This window comes from Triplophysa dalaica, chromosome 16, assembly GCF_015846415.1.
Source record: "Triplophysa dalaica isolate WHDGS20190420 chromosome 16, ASM1584641v1, whole genome shotgun sequence".
Taxonomy (NCBI): domain Eukaryota; kingdom Metazoa; phylum Chordata; class Actinopteri; order Cypriniformes; family Nemacheilidae; genus Triplophysa; species Triplophysa dalaica.
The window spans coordinates 306,525-323,333 of record NC_079557.1 but is presented as its reverse complement, the minus strand read 5'-3'; the positions used below and the strand labels follow the sequence as shown (position 1 = coordinate 323,333).

The window sequence follows — 16,809 nt, the reverse complement described above, 5'->3', positions numbered from 1 at the left end:
TTGGGTGATGGTTTGTGTGATGGTTTGTGTGATGGTTTGTTTGATGGTTTGTTTGATGGTTTGTGTGATGGTTTGTTTGATGGTTTGTATGATGGTTTGTTTGATGGTTTGTATGATGGTTTGTTTGATGGTTTGGGTGATGGTTTGTGTGATGGTTTGTGTGATGGTTTGGGTGATGGTTTGTTTGATGGTTTGTTTGATGGTTTGGGTGATGGTTTGTGTGATGGTTTGGGTGATGGTTTGTGTGATGGTTTGGGTGATGGTTTGTGTGATGGTTTGCGTGATGGTTTGCGTGATGGTTTGTTTGATGGTTTGTATGATGGTTTGTTTGATGGTTTGTTTGATGGTTTGTGTGATGGTTTGTTTGATGGTTTGGGTGATGGTTTGTGTGATGGTTTGTGTGATGGTTTGGGTGATGGTTTGTGTGATGGTTTGGGTGATGGTTTGTGTGATGGTTTGTTTGATGGTTTGTATGATGGTTTGTTTGATGGTTTGTTTGATGGTTTGGGTGATGGTTTGTGTGATGGTTTGGGTGATGGTTTGTGTGATGGTTTGTTTGATGGTTTGTATGATGGTTTGTGTGATGGTTTGTTTGATGGTTTGGGTGATGGTTTGTGTGATGGTTTGTGTGATGGTTTGTTTGATGGTTTGTTTGATGGTTTGTATGATGGTTTGTTTGATGGTTTGTTTGATGGTTTGTGTGATGGTTTGTTTGATGGTTTGTTTGATGGTTTGGGTGATGGTTTGTGTGATGGTTTGTTTGATGGTTTGTGGTTTGTGTGATGGTTTGGGTGATGGTTTGGGTGATGGTTTGGGTGATGGTTTGTGTGATGGTTTGGGTGATGGTTTGTGGTTTGTGTGATGGTTTGGGTGATGGTTTGGGTGATGGTTTGGGTGATGGTTTGTGTGATGGTTTGTTTGATGGTTTGTATGATGGTTTGTTTGATGGTTTGTGTGATGGTTTGTTTGATGGTTTGGGTGATGGTTTGGGTGATGGTTTGTGTGATGGTTTGTTTGATGGTTTGGGTGATGGTTTGTATGATGGTGTGTTTGATGGTTTGTTTGATGGTTTGTATGATGGTTTGTTTGATGGTTTGTTTGATGGTTTGTTTGATGGTTTGGGTGATGGTTTGTGTGATGGTTTGTTTGATGGTTTGTGTGATGGTTTGGGTGATGGTTTGTGTGATGGTTTGTTTGATGGTTTGTTTGATGGTTTGTTTGATGGTTTGGGTGATGGTTTGTGTGATGGTTTGTTTGATGGTTTGTGTGATGGTTTGGGTGATGGTTTGTGTGATGGTTTGTTTGATGGTTTGTATGATGGTTTGTTTGATGGTTTGTTTGATGGTTTGGGTGATGGTTTGTGTGATGGTTTGTGTGATGGTTTGGGTGATGGTTTGTGGTTTGTGTGATGGTTTGTGTGATGGTTTGCGTGATGGTTTGCGTGATGGTTTGCCTGATGGTTTGCGTGATGGTTTGTTTGATGGTTTGGGTGATGGTTTGTGGTTTGTGTGATGGTTTGTGTGATGGTTTGTGTGATGGTTTGCGTGATGGTTTGTTTGATGGTTTGGGTGATGGTTTGTGTGATGGTTTGGTTCAGGTGTGGTGTGGTGTGGTGTGACAGTAAAGGGATATACTAGACAATCTGTACATTATGAAAATATTGTGTGAATGGAAAGACCCTATAAAACATGTGTGTGTGTGTGAGTGTAGATCATTACAGTCTGTCTCACTACTATTGAAAGTGTGTGCGTACGCACGTGTTTGTGTGCGAGTGCTGATGTGTGTGAGTGTTATGTTCTATGGCTTCCAAATCTGTATCCTGATTTTTGTGTCTGAAGAACTGCACACAATGTGAAGACAGTACACACACAACAGAATCATTTGTGTGATATATTTCTAGCCTCTGAGGACAGATTGATTCTTATTCACTGACTCATTTTAAATGATGTTTTATCTGTAAGGTTCAGGAGGAGCCACGTCGGCTGGCTTTCAATAAACAATCACAGCAATCGTCCTATCAGCCATATAAATAGTCAAGCTGTCTTGCCTCCTGAATGTCACACAACATCCCTCCTCCACACCTCTAGTCTGTTTCACCTCAGGACCAGCGGGTGCTCTGGGTTTGGGTACACACTGATCTCAAAGCCCTCGCCCCGGGACAGCACGCCACATACGCATACTATCCGTGCCACCTTAATATCTGCGAGTCAAACTCGTGAAGTGGTTCATAATTCACAGATTCTCAGACGCGTGTCTCTGTGTTTTAGGGATTTTGCATATGTGGCACAAGACAAGAACACGCGTGTGTTAAAATGTCATGTGTATGAATGTGACGGTCCAGCAGAACCCATCGGCAGCAGTCTGACACAGATCTGTACAAAGGTGAGACCCAGACCTCTATGATGACTCAGTATTCACTTCTCTAATGCTTCTGAGTGTGTGTGTCAGTCAGACTGACTTGTGAATATCAGATGGAGTGTGTGTGTGTGTGTTTTCTCAGTTGTGTGCGTTTTTTTTCAGATTATGGCTGAGCGGAGGAGTTTGAGTTCTGCTGTTGAATCTTCATCTCACATCACTTCTGATGTTCCTCTAAGAGGTTTGAGCTTCACATTACCATTCAAACCACACATAACATCACAGCACTGCTGTCACATGTGATGTGAAGAAGGCGTGTGTTACTCATGCGTGTGTTTCTCATGCGTGTGTTACTCATGCGTGTGTTTCTCATGCGTGTGTATTTCTCTGTTTCTCAGTAGAGTTATCAACACCAAAGATGAAACTACAGCAGAGCTTCCATGTGCTGTACCTGGGAAGCACATCGGTGCTGAGACCTACAGGTGAAACACACTCAAACACACTCACACTCACGCGGACACTGACACTCACACATAGAGCTCTCTCTACATTCAGATGTCCTGTGTTGTGTTTCAGGGATGGATATGATCAACAGAGCGATCAACAGTCTGATGTCAAGTGCAGGGAAAGAGGACTGGACCCCCGTCCTACTGAACATCGCTGATGCCTCCATTACTGTTTTTAAAGAGAAGGTGAGAGAGAGATCGCCTCGTCCGCTGTGATGATGTCATTGACATGTGAGTGATGTTTATTTGTGTGATTTCATTGCACAGGAAGAAGAGGAGGATGTGTTGGTGGAGTGTCGCGTACGCTTTCTCTGCTTCATGGGTGTCGGCCGTGACGTCCACATTTTTGCGTTCATCATGGACACAGGAAAGCAGCACTTTCAGTGTCACGTGTTCTGGTGTGATCCCAATGCTGGAGGCGTGTCCGAGGCCATGCAGTCTGCATGTGTGGTGAGTCAAACACATGCACACACACTTTTTATAAGGGTTGTACTTTGTGTTTATTTGAACTCTCACTCTCTCTCTCTATATCTCTATCTCTATCTCTCTCTCTCTCTCTCTCTCTCTCTCTCTCTCTCTCTCTGTCACTCTCTCTCTCTCTCTCTGTCTCTCTCTCTCTCTGTCTCTCTCTCTCTCTGTCACTCTCTCTCACTCTCTCTCTCTCTTTCTGTCTCTCTCTCTCTCTGTCTCTCTCTCTCTCTCTCTCGCTCTCTGTCTCTCTCTCTCTTTCTGTCTCTCTCTCTCTCTGTCTCTCTCTCTGTCTCTCTCTCTCTCTCTCTCTCTGTCTCTCTCTCTCTCTCTCTCTCTCTGTCTCTCTCGCTCTCTTTCTCTCTCTCTCTCTCTCTCTCTCTCTCTCTCTCTCTCTCTCTCTCTCTCTCTCTCTCTGGGTTCAGTTAAGATATCAGAAGTGTCTGGGGAAAAGCAGCTCTTCAGCTCCGGCCCATGCCGACTCAGTCACGCGCCGTGTGACGTCCAGCATGAAGCGAGGCGTTCAATCAATCATAGACACTCTGAAAAAGAAACCCGCCCCTGACGTTCCACACCAATGACAGAACAGAGGAGCGTTGAAGAACAGCCGGGGTGTGTATGCAAGATCAATGTGAACCTGAACTCACAGGGATCCGGATGAGACTTTACACAGCGCTTTATGAAACTCATTTCACCTTTGAACTTTGACCTCAGTCATGTCAGATGCTGAATGAAGCATGTCTCTGCCTTACACCATCACACACTCACATTCTCTCTCTATTATTATTATTTTATTATTATTTTGAATGGACATTTTCCTGGTGAGGAAAGGTTTGTGTAACGTGTTCCCATCACTGATGTCACAATATCTACATCATCATCCTCATCATCATCATAATACACCAGAGCTGAACTTTAATATCTGCGTCTTCAGAAATCACAAGATGAATGCTTTTCCTGACCATGAACACACTCCTTTAGTTTAAAGGTAAAATCTTAGATTGATGAATTCTGTCATCATTTCTTCATCCTCATGTCATGTCAAACCCGTATGAGTTTCTTTCTTCTTCAGAACACAAAGAAGATATTTTGAAGAATGTTGATAATCAAACAACACTGAACCCCATTGTATGAACACGAAACCACTGGGACATTTCTCAAAATATCTTTGTTTGTGTTCTACTGAAAAAATAGAGACACAGGTTTATAAACACACGAGAGAATAAATGATGACAAAATTGAGATGTTTTTACACTAATGTTGTCTACACACATGACTCGTTCCAGTCAGAGAGTATTTAACTGACGTCATGTCAAGCTCCTCTGTCTTTCTATCTTTTTTTATGTGAATTTGAAATATTTTGCTCTATTATCATTACAATATGTGTGGATTTTTACTTTGTTCTATACTTGAATCCTTTCTGATCTTTACATCAAACGCTGTTTGTCAGTATGTGTCTGATCTGGATTTCAGTTGAATATGGAGAGTTTTATTGCTGTTGAAGATTTGTGTTTTAGGCAGAAATGAGATTTGAAAGAGAAACATTTACATGTATTTATTAAACAGACACTTTCATTCAGAAGCACGTACACATGAGAAAGAATCGACAGCAGACGCTACGGAACAATTGTGTAGAATATATTTCACATCTGTTTCAAATCTAAGAAGAGCTAAAGCACATTCATTTATACACCATATTCATGTCAACTCTTCTCAACTTCAAATAAACTTCATCCAAACAAAAGTGCTCTCTCTGCTTTATCACCGGTGTTTAGAAAGTAAAAGATTACAAACTAATAATAAATGAGCAGTTCTGTGTGTGAGCTGAATACTTACAGACAGTAAACAACTCATTTCTCTTCATGCTCATAACAAAACACATAAACATGTTTACAGTAAATTGTTGGAAGATTATAAAAGATACAAATAAAATCAATAAGACACATTGTTCAAAGTTCTTTTTTATATATCCAGGATATCTTTGCATTCTCGGTCAAACGTTTAGTATACGGACAAAACCTGAAAGATGTACAAGAGTTTCATCAGAATGACCACAAAACAAACGGCTAAAGCAAATCTCATTCAAAACGTTTTCAGATCATTCAATTTGATTTACATTGTGCTTTTCACAAGTTTCATTCTTTCAAAGCAGCGAGGAACCAACGAAGCGTTAAATCATATAGAAATAGAAGAAGTGTTGAAACCAAGACAATACCTGTCTGGAGAAAAGTGTTGATTCTTTTATCTGAGGAAAAACTTAAAGATGTTTATGTTATTAAGATTGAGATGGTGGTTATGGTTGTGAATTGTTTTATTTGACACTTCCGGTTACAAGGAAATTATGTGGAAAACTCCAAACCTAACCTCATTTACCACACAATATGATATTACAGATGGAATATTAATAATATCTTGAAATTATCAACTGATTCATCTATGATTGTTTCTGGAGGCAACATTTGGTGACAGAAATATCGAGCAAATGAATGAAGACAGATGACAGAACGAACATCTCTCAATAAAACAACAACCCCTGATGAGTAGGAATCCATTAATGAACACATAACTCTGTTTTTAAAAACATTTAAATATGATGTTTTTCTTATTGTCTTATCAGGCTGAAATATCTTGAGTTATTATTACTTAACTCTTACGTTTTAAATATGGTTAAGTTTGGTTATCTAATTTTGCCAAATATTGAATATTCTCTTGGGGAAACGGAAAAAGAAAATAATGAAGAAATAACATTAATGAGAACAAATGTGCCTGAAGAACATTTAATTGACAATGAACGTTCATAAACACATTGGGTTCTTCTTAAATTGTCGAAGCATTTTTATTTAAAGTGCTAAAATACAAGAAATTCAAGCCACCTCTTTCATACTCATCATATTCATGATCACAGACTTCTGAATATAATGAATTGAATCCTTCCATGAACAGTTAAAGAGGTCATGTGACACGGCTAATATGAATATTATGGTTTGTTTTACATGTAACTCAATGTGTATACAGTATTTAAGGTTGATAAACGCTGTATTTTCCACACACTGTGCATGTTTGTATCTCCTCTGTTTAACAAAGCTCATGGTTCTGAAAAGCGAGGTGTGCTCTGATTGGCCAGTCAACCAGTGTGTAGTGATTGGTGGAATACTGCAAGCGTGTGAGGGAAATGTAACGCCTCTGACCATATTTGGAACATTAGGTTCCTCTTCAATTGTACTGACAGGTACTCCACCTTCCTTGAGGACACATTTGGGCGGTTTTAGTCAGATGCAAGAATCAGTTGGTGAGAAATCTCCAGATGGTCTACTGCTTCTGCTACACATGGTGAAGACTGGCTCTGAAGAGGCTCTGAGGGAGGGTCGATGGTCGAGGGCCGATGCTGCACTGCAGGTATGTGTGTCCGGGGTCTGACCGCAGCGCAGGAAGGGCGTGGCGTCTCCTCACAGAAGGCAGAACATTCTTTGGGAAGATGACCGGGGGAAACGTGATGGTCGCCAGCCGCAGCACCTCCTGACGTCCTTTCAGCGGAGTAACACTGAAGGATACTGAAGCCACACCCGGATGCTTCAAACTCCTCTGGGATGATGTGGAGAAAGAGGTGGGGCTTGGGGCGGGGCCTGTCCTGGAGAAGACACCCTGAGCGGGCCGTTGAGAACCAGCCGAGTTATCTTAAGAAATAAAAGATAAAACACCCGGTGAATTGTGATTTGAAATGAACCACTAGAGATCCAAGATAATATCTTGAAGGTAAATGTTCTGTGTTATGATCTCAATACTCTGTGATGGATGTGATGATCCGCTGCTGTTTAGATGACTGTCTCCACTCATCTCACGATGTATAAACTCCTCTAGACGTGATTGGTCGCTCTGGGATGGATGTGGGCGTGTCTGCTTAGAATGCCTTTGCTTGACAGGTGCTCTGCGGGACCTCCGGCCACACCCGTGCCTTTTGATTGGCTGGTTTGGAAGGACGTCATGTAACAAGCCTTTGGCAGCAGCTCGAGCGAGAACATCGTGAGGTGTCTCTGTCGCTTCTGCTTCAGGCTGTAAAAGATCAAAAACACAGATAAAAAAAAACACAGTAAACATGTACACTCACCTTAAGGATTATTAGGAACACCATACTAATACAAGCAACATGGAGTAAAGTGTCTTGCTCAAGGACACACTGGTGGTGGCTGCTGGGATCGAACCAGCAACCTTTGATTTACCGGTTCAGTGGTTTAACCCACTAGACCACCATCTCCACATTTAAATGTAAGGTGGTGAAATATGTGACAAAAGAAGAACCACCCACTGGCCCAATGGTGAAGTCCAAGTGGCATGGCGAAGGCATTCGCGCGTTCTGTCTTTCCAGCGCTCTGGGTTGTTATAGTTAATGTTATTTTAACTTTGCGTAACTTATCTGACTCCAAAAGATAAAATGGAAACCTTGTTGAATGATATTATTTGTATATGATTATTATACGTGATAATAATCATGCAATTTTGGTCAATGTTTGATTCTTCTGCCTTATTGTAAATTACACTCCTTCATCCGATTCATGCTTAGAGTCTCACGCCGGCCGTTACACGCGGATCTCACGGTCACAAACTCGTCAGTCTTGGTCACTGCCAGAGGTTCTATGACTAGTAACACTCAGAAAGCATTATTTTATCTAGTTCCCTTAGACTATAAAAACTTAATCAAAGTAATGATTATTTCTAACCAGAGGTCATGACCACTCCATAGAGATAAATAGACCAATCTTACTTCCTCTGATGGTAGCTTTGTATAATCATGCCATAGTTTCCTATGTACACTTAGTTAGAATAATATTTCAATAACCAGAGGTTTGAGACTTTTCTCATTTAGATTGGTCAGACAACATATGTGTTGTTCTAAAGGGAAACATTGGCCCCTACGGTCTAAGTACACTTAACTAATGCCAAGTAGTTAGCAGGAGCTCTAAAATCTCAGCTGGCGTGCCCCAATACTCCACCTAATACAGGATTTTAGTCCTTCACTAACCTGAACGTAGATGTGCGCTAACAAAGGATATAGTGTGATCTACTAAAGTTCATAAAATCAGAATACTGCGGAACAATTCAAACATGACAATTTATTAGTCAGGTAAATGTTTCTTGCCAATTACAATTCAATTCAGAGAATACAAAAACAAAAACATCAAATCCTCAAAGATTAGTCTACGAGTCTAAGACGCACACCTGACAATAGAAAAAGATGCGATCGCAAAAAACACAGTGCTGTGTGTCTGAAGGCACCGTGGGGTTCATCATAGTAAGAATTCCCCAGAACATTTTGCCTGCTTCCCTTAAATACCCAGACCAAAATACCCTTCCTCCACACAACAACAATTGACATTGTAAAGGACTCTGTCCTGGATCTGATCAGGCCACAAATGGGCATTTGCATGAAGACACAACCTCAACAGTGAGCAGAATATCTTTAAAGCCTCAAACCTCTGTTATGATCTGCTCCACTGCTGTGGATATGAGACCATTGTACCAATCGCACTGAGACACTTCAAATGATACCAAACATGCATATGAAGATTCTTTGTTCTTATAAGATATGATATTTGTCAAATCCAGTTCATGGGTGAGCATTGAATTGCTCTGAGTTCAGTTGGAGAGAGATGAGAGGGGGGGGAAGAGAACAGATGTAAAGGTGTGAGTTGGTAATCATCATTCATTGTTATAAGCTGTCTGAGATGGAGATGCAAACTCTGCGGGGAGTTCATGTATTGGATGAAGTTCTGTGTTTCCCGGGATATGGTGCCCTTTTGGTGCGGACACCTTGGCACCAGCCTTACATAAACGATGCCCAATTGGCACTAAGGGACCTAAAGTGTGCCAAGAAAACATCCCCCACACCATTACACCACCACCATAATTACATTAATGAGAAATTGAACAGGTGTTCATAATAATCATTTAGGTGAGTGTATATGTGCATTAAACAACCCCAGTCAAAAGTTTGAGACCCGACCCGCTCGTATCTTGGGTCAGGTTTCTGGTTTTTGGACCCAAGTGGAACCATGAAGACCTCTAATATGAAGTCTGTGTGCGTGACACACACACACACACACGCACACACACAAACACACTGAATAATTCACAACCTCTCCCATCACAAACAAAACATCTCTCACATGAAAACACGAACATACAAGCATTGATATTATTGTCCTCTGATGGTTGTGTGTGTCGCTGTGAGGTGTAATATAATCTATAAATCAATAATCCACAGAAACTATCTGAAGTGTACCTGTCGTGTGAGCAGCGCCAGAAAACATCCATTACTGTCACCAGATGCTTCGAACCTGAACAAATTCATCTTCATCTCCCGATTCCTCAATGACAGACACCTGCAAGAGACCTGGATCACACAACCTGACGCACACACACACAATGAGAACATGTCACAGACTTAATATCAACATTATTAAACAATAGTTCATCATTACAGTAAGTCTCTTTGGATAAAAGTGTCTGCTAAACAAATATAAGTGAAGTGATAACGACTCAAACCCTGAAAGAAAACTTTAAACATGATTTATTTCATTTATGAATTTGAACACATCACATCATTTAACATCTGTGATCACACTGCTGTATAAAGACCTGTAGGGCGGCGCTGTGGAGTCATTCTCCTGTGATTCTCTCAGAACACGGTTCACCAGCTCCTCGTTCTCCTCAGAGTACACAGAACAGGTCGAGTACACCAGTGCACACACCTTAGGAACTATACACACACACACACGCACACGCACGCACACACGCACGCACGCACACACACACACACACACACACACGCACGCACGCACACTCACACACACGCACGCACACACACACACACGCACGCACACACGCACGCACGCACGCACGCACCCCTCACGGACGACCGCGGGCGAACAAAACATAAATACAAAACACAAGAACATAAATATAAACTTAACACAAGTTCGGGCCCGGTCCTCTCTCTGACGGTCCGGTCGCTCGTTCCTTTTATATGCTCCCTATCTCCTACGTGATTCGAGGCCGGTGTGCGCACAGCTGGCGCTTATTCACAATTACTCACCGGACTCGAACCACGGTCTCACCCCGCCTACTCTACTACAGTGTGCATGGATGTTTAAGTTAGACTTTTAATGGTGATGTCATTCAAATATTGCACACAAATCTATTACACACAGTATTTAGTTGAATTACATCAGAAGTAACTTTCATTAAATTACAGAAAAAACAGAGCAATCCCTTAATAAGTCATTTAATGACAGTAACTAATGACTCACACACACACACACACACATGAGCACTCGCTGCAGGTCTCGTCTCTGTTGACACGTGAGCGACTGGAGTTTATCTGGAGAGACTGAACCCTGACACACAACCAGCATCAGTCCTGAGTCCACAATATCTGAACCTTTAACAACACAACACAAGTTCAGCTTTAAAGCTGCACATCACTGTGTGTCTGTGTTTGTGTACCTGCATCTTCCTGCAGTATAAAATCTACAGGGTTTCTGAGAGCAGACAGAGAAGAGTAACATCACAGCAACCTTCTGCAGACGCACATCACTCACATCAAGAGTGTGAAGAGAGTCTGACAGGAGATTCACATCTGAAACACACAACACACACGTGTCAGTGTTGTGTATGTGTCAGAGAGATGAAGTTCAGACTCACTCTTACAGCTCAGTGTCTGGAGAGTTCTCTGTATTTCACCTCTGTGTGTTAACGTCTGATCTCCCAAACACACAAACACTGTGTTGTTGTCAAACAATAATCACACAACATCTCATTAACACACACACACGCACCTGGCAGCATTTCATTGGTTGTGTGTGTGTGTGTGTGTTGTTGATGTTACGTTAGTATGTTGTATATTCTCACACACAGAATTGAGGAGTTGGCTCACCTGAGCAGACACGCCTCCACCTCTCTCACCTCCTGAACTCGCTCCTGATTGGCTGTTTGAATGCGTGGGAGGAACTTCCTGTCCAGTAAATCTGCCAACATGACTGACACCAAACTCATCCAATCATCTGACAGCACACACAGAAACACAACAAAGTAACAGATTATGTGTGTGTGTGTGTGTGTGTGTGTCAGTGTGTGAGTGTGTATGTCAGTGTGTATGTCAGTGTTGAGTGTGTATGTGTACCAATCTGTGAGTGTATGTACGTGTTTGTATATCAGTCTGTGAGTGTGTGTGTGTGTGTTTGTATATCAGTCTGTGAGTCTGTGTTTAGGGTTAGAGTGTGTAAGTCTGTACGTGTGTTTGTGTACCAATCTTTGAGTGTATGAACGTGTTTTGTATATCAGTCTGTGAGTGTGTGTGTGTATCAGTCTGTGAGTCTGTGTGTGTGTTATGTGTATCAGTGTGTGTGTGTTTGTGTATCAGTGTGCGAGTGTATGTGTGTGTGTGTGTGTATCAGTGTGTGAGTCTGTGTGTGTGTTTGTGTATCAGTGTGTGAGTCTGTGTGTGTATGTTTGTGTATCAGTGTGTGAGTCTGTGTGTGTGTTTGTGTATCAGTGTGTGAGTCTGTGTGTGTATGTTTGTGTATCAGTGTGTGAGTCTGTGTGTGTGTTTGTGTATCAGTGTGTGAGTCTGTGTGTGTGTGTTTGTGTATCAGTGTGTGAGTCTGTGTGTGCATCAGTGTGCGTGTGTTTGTGTATCAGTGTGCGAGTGTATGTGTGTGTGTGTGTTTATGTATCAGTGTGTGAGTCTGTGTGTGCATCAGTGTGCGTGTGTTTGTGTATCAGTGTGCGAGTGTATGTGTGTGTGTGTGTTTGTGTATCAGTGTGTGAGTCTGTGTGTGTGTGTGTACATCAGTGTCTGTGTGTGTGTGTTTGTCTATCAGTGTGTGAGTCTGTGTGTGTGTGTGCATCAGTGTGTTTGTGTATCAGTGTGTGTGTGTGTGTTTGTGTACCAGTGTGTGAGTGTATGTGTGTAAGTTTGTGTATCATTGTGCGAGTGTGTGTGTGTGTGTCTATCAGTGTGCGAGTGAATGTGTGTGTCTGTGTGTGTGTGTGTGTGTGTGTGTGTTTGTGTATCAGTGTGTGAGTCTGTGTGTCTGTGTGTGTGCATCAGTGTGTGTGTGTTTGTGTACCAGAGTGCGAGTGTATGTGTGTGTGTTTGTGTATCATTGTGCGAGTGTATGTGTGTGTGTGTTTGTGTATCAGTGTGTGAGTCTGTGTGTGTGAGTCTGTGTGTGTGTGTCTGTGCATCAGTGTGTGTATGTTTGTGTATCAGTGTGCGCGTGTGTGTGTGTGTATGTTTGTGTATCAGTGTGCGCGTGTGTGTGTGTGTATCAGTGTGCGCGTGTGTGTGTTTGTGTATCATTGTGCGAGTGTATGTGTGTGTGTGTGTTTGTGTATCAGTGTATGAGTCTGTGTGTGTGTGTCTGTGTGTGTGCATCAGTGTGTGTATGTTTGTGTATCAGTGTGCGCGTGTGTGTGTATCAGTGTGCGCGTGTGTGTGTTTGTGTATCATTGTGCGAGTGTATGTGTGTGTGTGTGTTTGTGTATCAGTGTATGAGTCTGTGTGTGTGTGTCTGTGTGTGTGCATCAGTGTGTGTATGTTTGTGTATCAGTGTGCGCGTGTGTGTGTATCAGTGTGCGCGTGTGTGTGTGTTTCAGTGTGTGTGTGTGTGTGTGTTCAGCTGAATGTGGGTAAAGCACACAATCAGAGGTCAGATTGATACACCAGGGGCACTTTTCAATAAGGAAGTTCAACCAACACCGAGTTTAAATCTGAACTCTGAGTTGATTTACTCTGAGTTTTCAGTTTCAGACCAGCTGATTTGAGTTCAGTCCACTCTGAGTAAGTTCACTCTAGGTTACGCGCGTGCAGCATGGCGATGAAAAGCCATCATCAATTGAGTGAAGATAGCACGAGTCACCATGGCAACGGCACGTGACAAAAAGCGCTGTTTTCATTTCTCGTCAATGGAACTGAAGGAACTGTTACAAGTGTACAGTGAATATGACACATATTCATATAAAAGAGCAACACAGCCACACCAGCAAAAGAAAGAGAGTTAGCGTGAGAGAAAAGTGCTTCACGTGTTAATGCGCAAGTTTATATGTCAATCACTTTAATATTTATTTTGTTGAAACTGTGAAAATAAGAATTATATTTAACTCTCTCGCTCTCATGTAGGTGATATCCTTCTGCAATAAAAAGATTTTGACTGCAGCTGAATATGAAATATACGACGGTGTCGTAAAAAAAACATTTCGACTTTATTCTCGTAACATTTCGACTTTATTCTCGTAATCTTGAATTTATTTTATTTTTAACGTGGCACTAAAACGCCGTCGTAGAAGGTCCGTGTATCATCTGATCATTTGATTATTCCATTCAATACAACAAACGGGAAAAGAAAAAAACTGTCGATATTTCGTTTTTTCGTTTTTCTGTATGCACAACTTTTGGGGAAAACTATGTTTTTCTTCTTATTTCATCTTGAAACGGGAAATCCAATAAATACATAAACCAAAACGAAATAACGACCCGAAATACTGTTTTTTCATTTTGGGGTAATTTCGCACGGACTTCTGCGCGCGCACGATTTGCGCAATGCACAGCCGTTTACCGGGATCGGCTCTCATTAAATCCTTGGTGTTTCCAGTCTGACGTCAGCACGCAACTCTGTTTTTTAGCAAGTTTAACAATCATATGTAGTTTATATGAGTTAGGTAAGGGTTAGTATGTGGGTTAGGGTGAAGTAACAGGGACAAGTGCAATGCGATCTTGCGTAACTCGAAATGGATGCATTTACATTTGCTTCGTTTGTACTTTTCACTCCCGTTAAAAGAGTCACACTGAGAGAGGAGGACATGACGGTGAAAAATATCTCAAAAATATAATATTGGACAATGCCTAACGTTCACATACAATACATTCCAGAGCTTATACAGTCGAAGTTTGTCAGCATTATTGATTTTAATATGTTACATTTAAGTGAACAGTTAGTCACAGCTTTCTAGCAGCAAAGGTGTAAATCCATACATTACGGTTGTAATTTATAAGTAATGTGACGCGAACAGCCCCTCCCCCCGTAACGTCACTCAACCGAATTCATTAGGTTCCCCCTGCAAAAACTACAGTTCTGCTATAGAGTAATTCACAAAATTGTTCAGTTTGTGTCGAAACTGTGAGGTTTTTGTGTAGTCATTTGCATTACATTACATCAACTTTAGCTAAATTAACCTATGACCTGACAAATGATTGCAGTCATATGCCTATCTAGTGAATAATTTATGCAGATTTTGCTTGCATTAGGCTACTGTTTTTAGGTAACATGCCAGAGCCTGTACAGGCCCATAATAATGTTGCAGTGTTCCCCAGAGAGCATATGGCCTCTTTTTCCGACATCTCGTGATATGTCACATTATTTATAAACACTTCATGAATATGAAACATGTACAGCTAAAAGACATGTAAATTATAACTGGTCGATCGCATTCGTGAAGAGCGTGATGCCGCGCTAACATAACGCGCATGCGCAAAGCGTGCGCGCGCAGAAGTCCGTGCGAAATTACCCCAAAATGAAAAAACAGTATTTCGGGTCGTTATTTCGTTTTGGTTTATGTATTTATTGGATTTCCCGTTTTAAGATGAAATAAGAAGAAAACCATCGTTTTTTAAAAAAAGTTGTGCATACAGAAAAACGGAAAAACGTAATATCGACAGTTTTTTTCTTTTCCCGTTTGTTGTATTGAATGGAATAATCAAATGATCAGATGATACACGGACCGTAGAAATATAACATCATTCATTCAGGAAAGTTTAAAGAAATAAAATGCTCTTGCTAGTAGGATGCCTGATTGGGAAATGTTAAATATACTTCTTAAACTGGCCTTAAAAGTTCAGATAAAACGTCCAAACGGGGCCTCACAATTCTCTCCCGACATAAATATAATTCTCTGTGAATTAATGCAGCTTACTCTTCTCTGGGTTTCTGAATAAACGGAAAAGCCATTTTAAGTTCTGTGTGACTAAATTGAGCGCGATTAGGACACAAATCAATAATCAAATGACGAATGTAATTTCAACACCGCTCGCGCTTCGAAAAGGGGGCGGAGATTGTATCAAACCCTAAATTTGCGGAATTAAACCTGCTCCCGACCAGGTTAGGTTCACGGAGAATGTTACTCTGGTTACTCACTAGGAGTATAAAATACCTCGATTTCTGAAATGGGCTTGACTTACTCCGCGGTCACGGGTTTGACAGACCTCGCGTTCTGAAACCAAAAACACAGAGTATTCTGTTTTCTGAGGTTGACTTACTCTGAGTTTGCACTTACCCTGCTTTGTGAAACGGGCCCCAGCAGTGCATTCTGGGATGTTTATAATAAAGACAGAACTGAGCACACAATCATCACACTCACCATTGGCTGAGAGAGACAGAAGCAGCTGTCAATCAAGACGTCCTCCACCAGCTGTTGATCTACACAGAGTTCATTCAGACACAAGAAACATGAAAACACTTTTATAAGTGAAGTGAAGACTGAAGCTGATGTTACGAGATCTTCTCATCCAACAACTCCAATACCAAACCACTTCACAGTGAACACTTCTCATCTATTCTTCCCTTATAATCATAAACTCTTTCCACTGAAGGATCCTGGGGCCCGTTTCAGAAAGCAGGGTAAGTGCAAACTCAGAGTAAGTCAACCCCAGAAAACGGAATACTCTGTGTTTTTGGTTTCAGAACGCGAGGTATGTCAAACCCGCGACCACGGAGTAAGTCAAGCCCATTTCAGAAATCGAGGTATTTTATACTCCGAGTGAGTAACCAGAGTAACCTACTCCGTGAACCTAACCTGGTCGGGAGCAGGTTTTATTCCGCAAACCTAGGGTTTGTTACAATCTCCGCCCCCTTTTCGAAGCGCGAGCGGTGTTGAAATTGCTTTCAACAGATCATTTGTTTATTGATTCGTGTTCCTAATCGCGCTCTATTTAGTCACACAGAACTTAAAATAGCATGTTCGTTTATTTAGGAACCCATAGAAGAGGAAGCTGCATTAATTCGCAGAGAATTATATTTATGTCGGGAGAGAATTGTGAGGCCCCGTTTGGACGTTTTATCTTAACTTTTATGGCCAGTTTAAGAAGTATATTTAACATTGCCCAATCAGGCATCTTACTAGCAAGACCATTTTATTTCTTTAAACTTTCCTGAATAAATGATGTTATTGTATTTCTACGACGGCGTTTTAGTGGCACGTTAAAAATAAAATAAATTCAAGATTACGAGAATAAAGTCGAAATGTTACGAGATTAAAGTCGAAATGTTACGAGAATAAACTCGTCGTAATACGTATTTTATTTTCGTGAAGGTTGTAGTTTAAGAGTTGAAGTTATGTTTGAGCACGTCATCTGAATCAGTGAGTTAATTCGTAGTTCATGTCAGATTTTTTCTTCTGAATAAATTCAGTTTCCTACATAACCGCTGCA

General features: G+C 41.3%; 2 protein-coding genes and 1 pseudogene across 6 annotated transcripts in view; 1 reads left to right on the top strand and 2 right to left on the bottom strand.

Annotated features, from left to right (window-relative positions):
- LOC130437688 (amyloid beta precursor protein binding family B member 2) overlaps window positions 1-6,982 on the top strand; it is a 16,857-nt gene extending 9,875 nt beyond the window's left edge. For 2 of the 5 annotated variants that reach the window (XM_056769162.1, XM_056769163.1), the window contains exons 9-14: window positions 2,268-2,382; window positions 2,521-2,596; window positions 2,754-2,837; window positions 2,932-3,047; window positions 3,129-3,311; window positions 3,755-6,982. In XM_056769162.1, the coding sequence (XP_056625140.1) occupies window positions 2,268-2,382; window positions 2,521-2,596; window positions 2,754-2,837; window positions 2,932-3,047; window positions 3,129-3,311; window positions 3,755-3,910 (730 nt within the window). In that variant the 3' untranslated portion in view covers window positions 3,911-6,982. The remainder of the gene's footprint in view (window positions 1-2,267; window positions 2,383-2,520; window positions 2,597-2,753; window positions 2,838-2,931; window positions 3,048-3,128; window positions 3,312-3,754) is intronic. The other 3 variants (XM_056769160.1, XM_056769161.1, XM_056769164.1) reach the window with 2 other exon arrangements.
- LOC130437690 (putative methyltransferase NSUN7) lies at window positions 6,651-15,873 on the bottom strand. Its single transcript, XM_056769166.1, has 6 exons — window positions 15,741-15,873; window positions 11,260-11,386; window positions 10,830-10,962; window positions 9,607-9,731; window positions 7,112-7,379; window positions 6,651-7,003 (listed from the first exon to the last, which is right to left on the bottom strand). The coding sequence occupies exons 4-6, from the start codon at window positions 9,679-9,681 to the stop codon at window positions 6,651-6,653; spliced, it is 696 nt and encodes a 231-aa protein (XP_056625144.1). The 5' UTR covers window positions 9,682-9,731; window positions 10,830-10,962; window positions 11,260-11,386; window positions 15,741-15,873.
- LOC130438460 (uncharacterized) overlaps window positions 9,746-16,809 on the bottom strand; it is a 13,156-nt pseudogene continuing 6,092 nt past the window's right edge.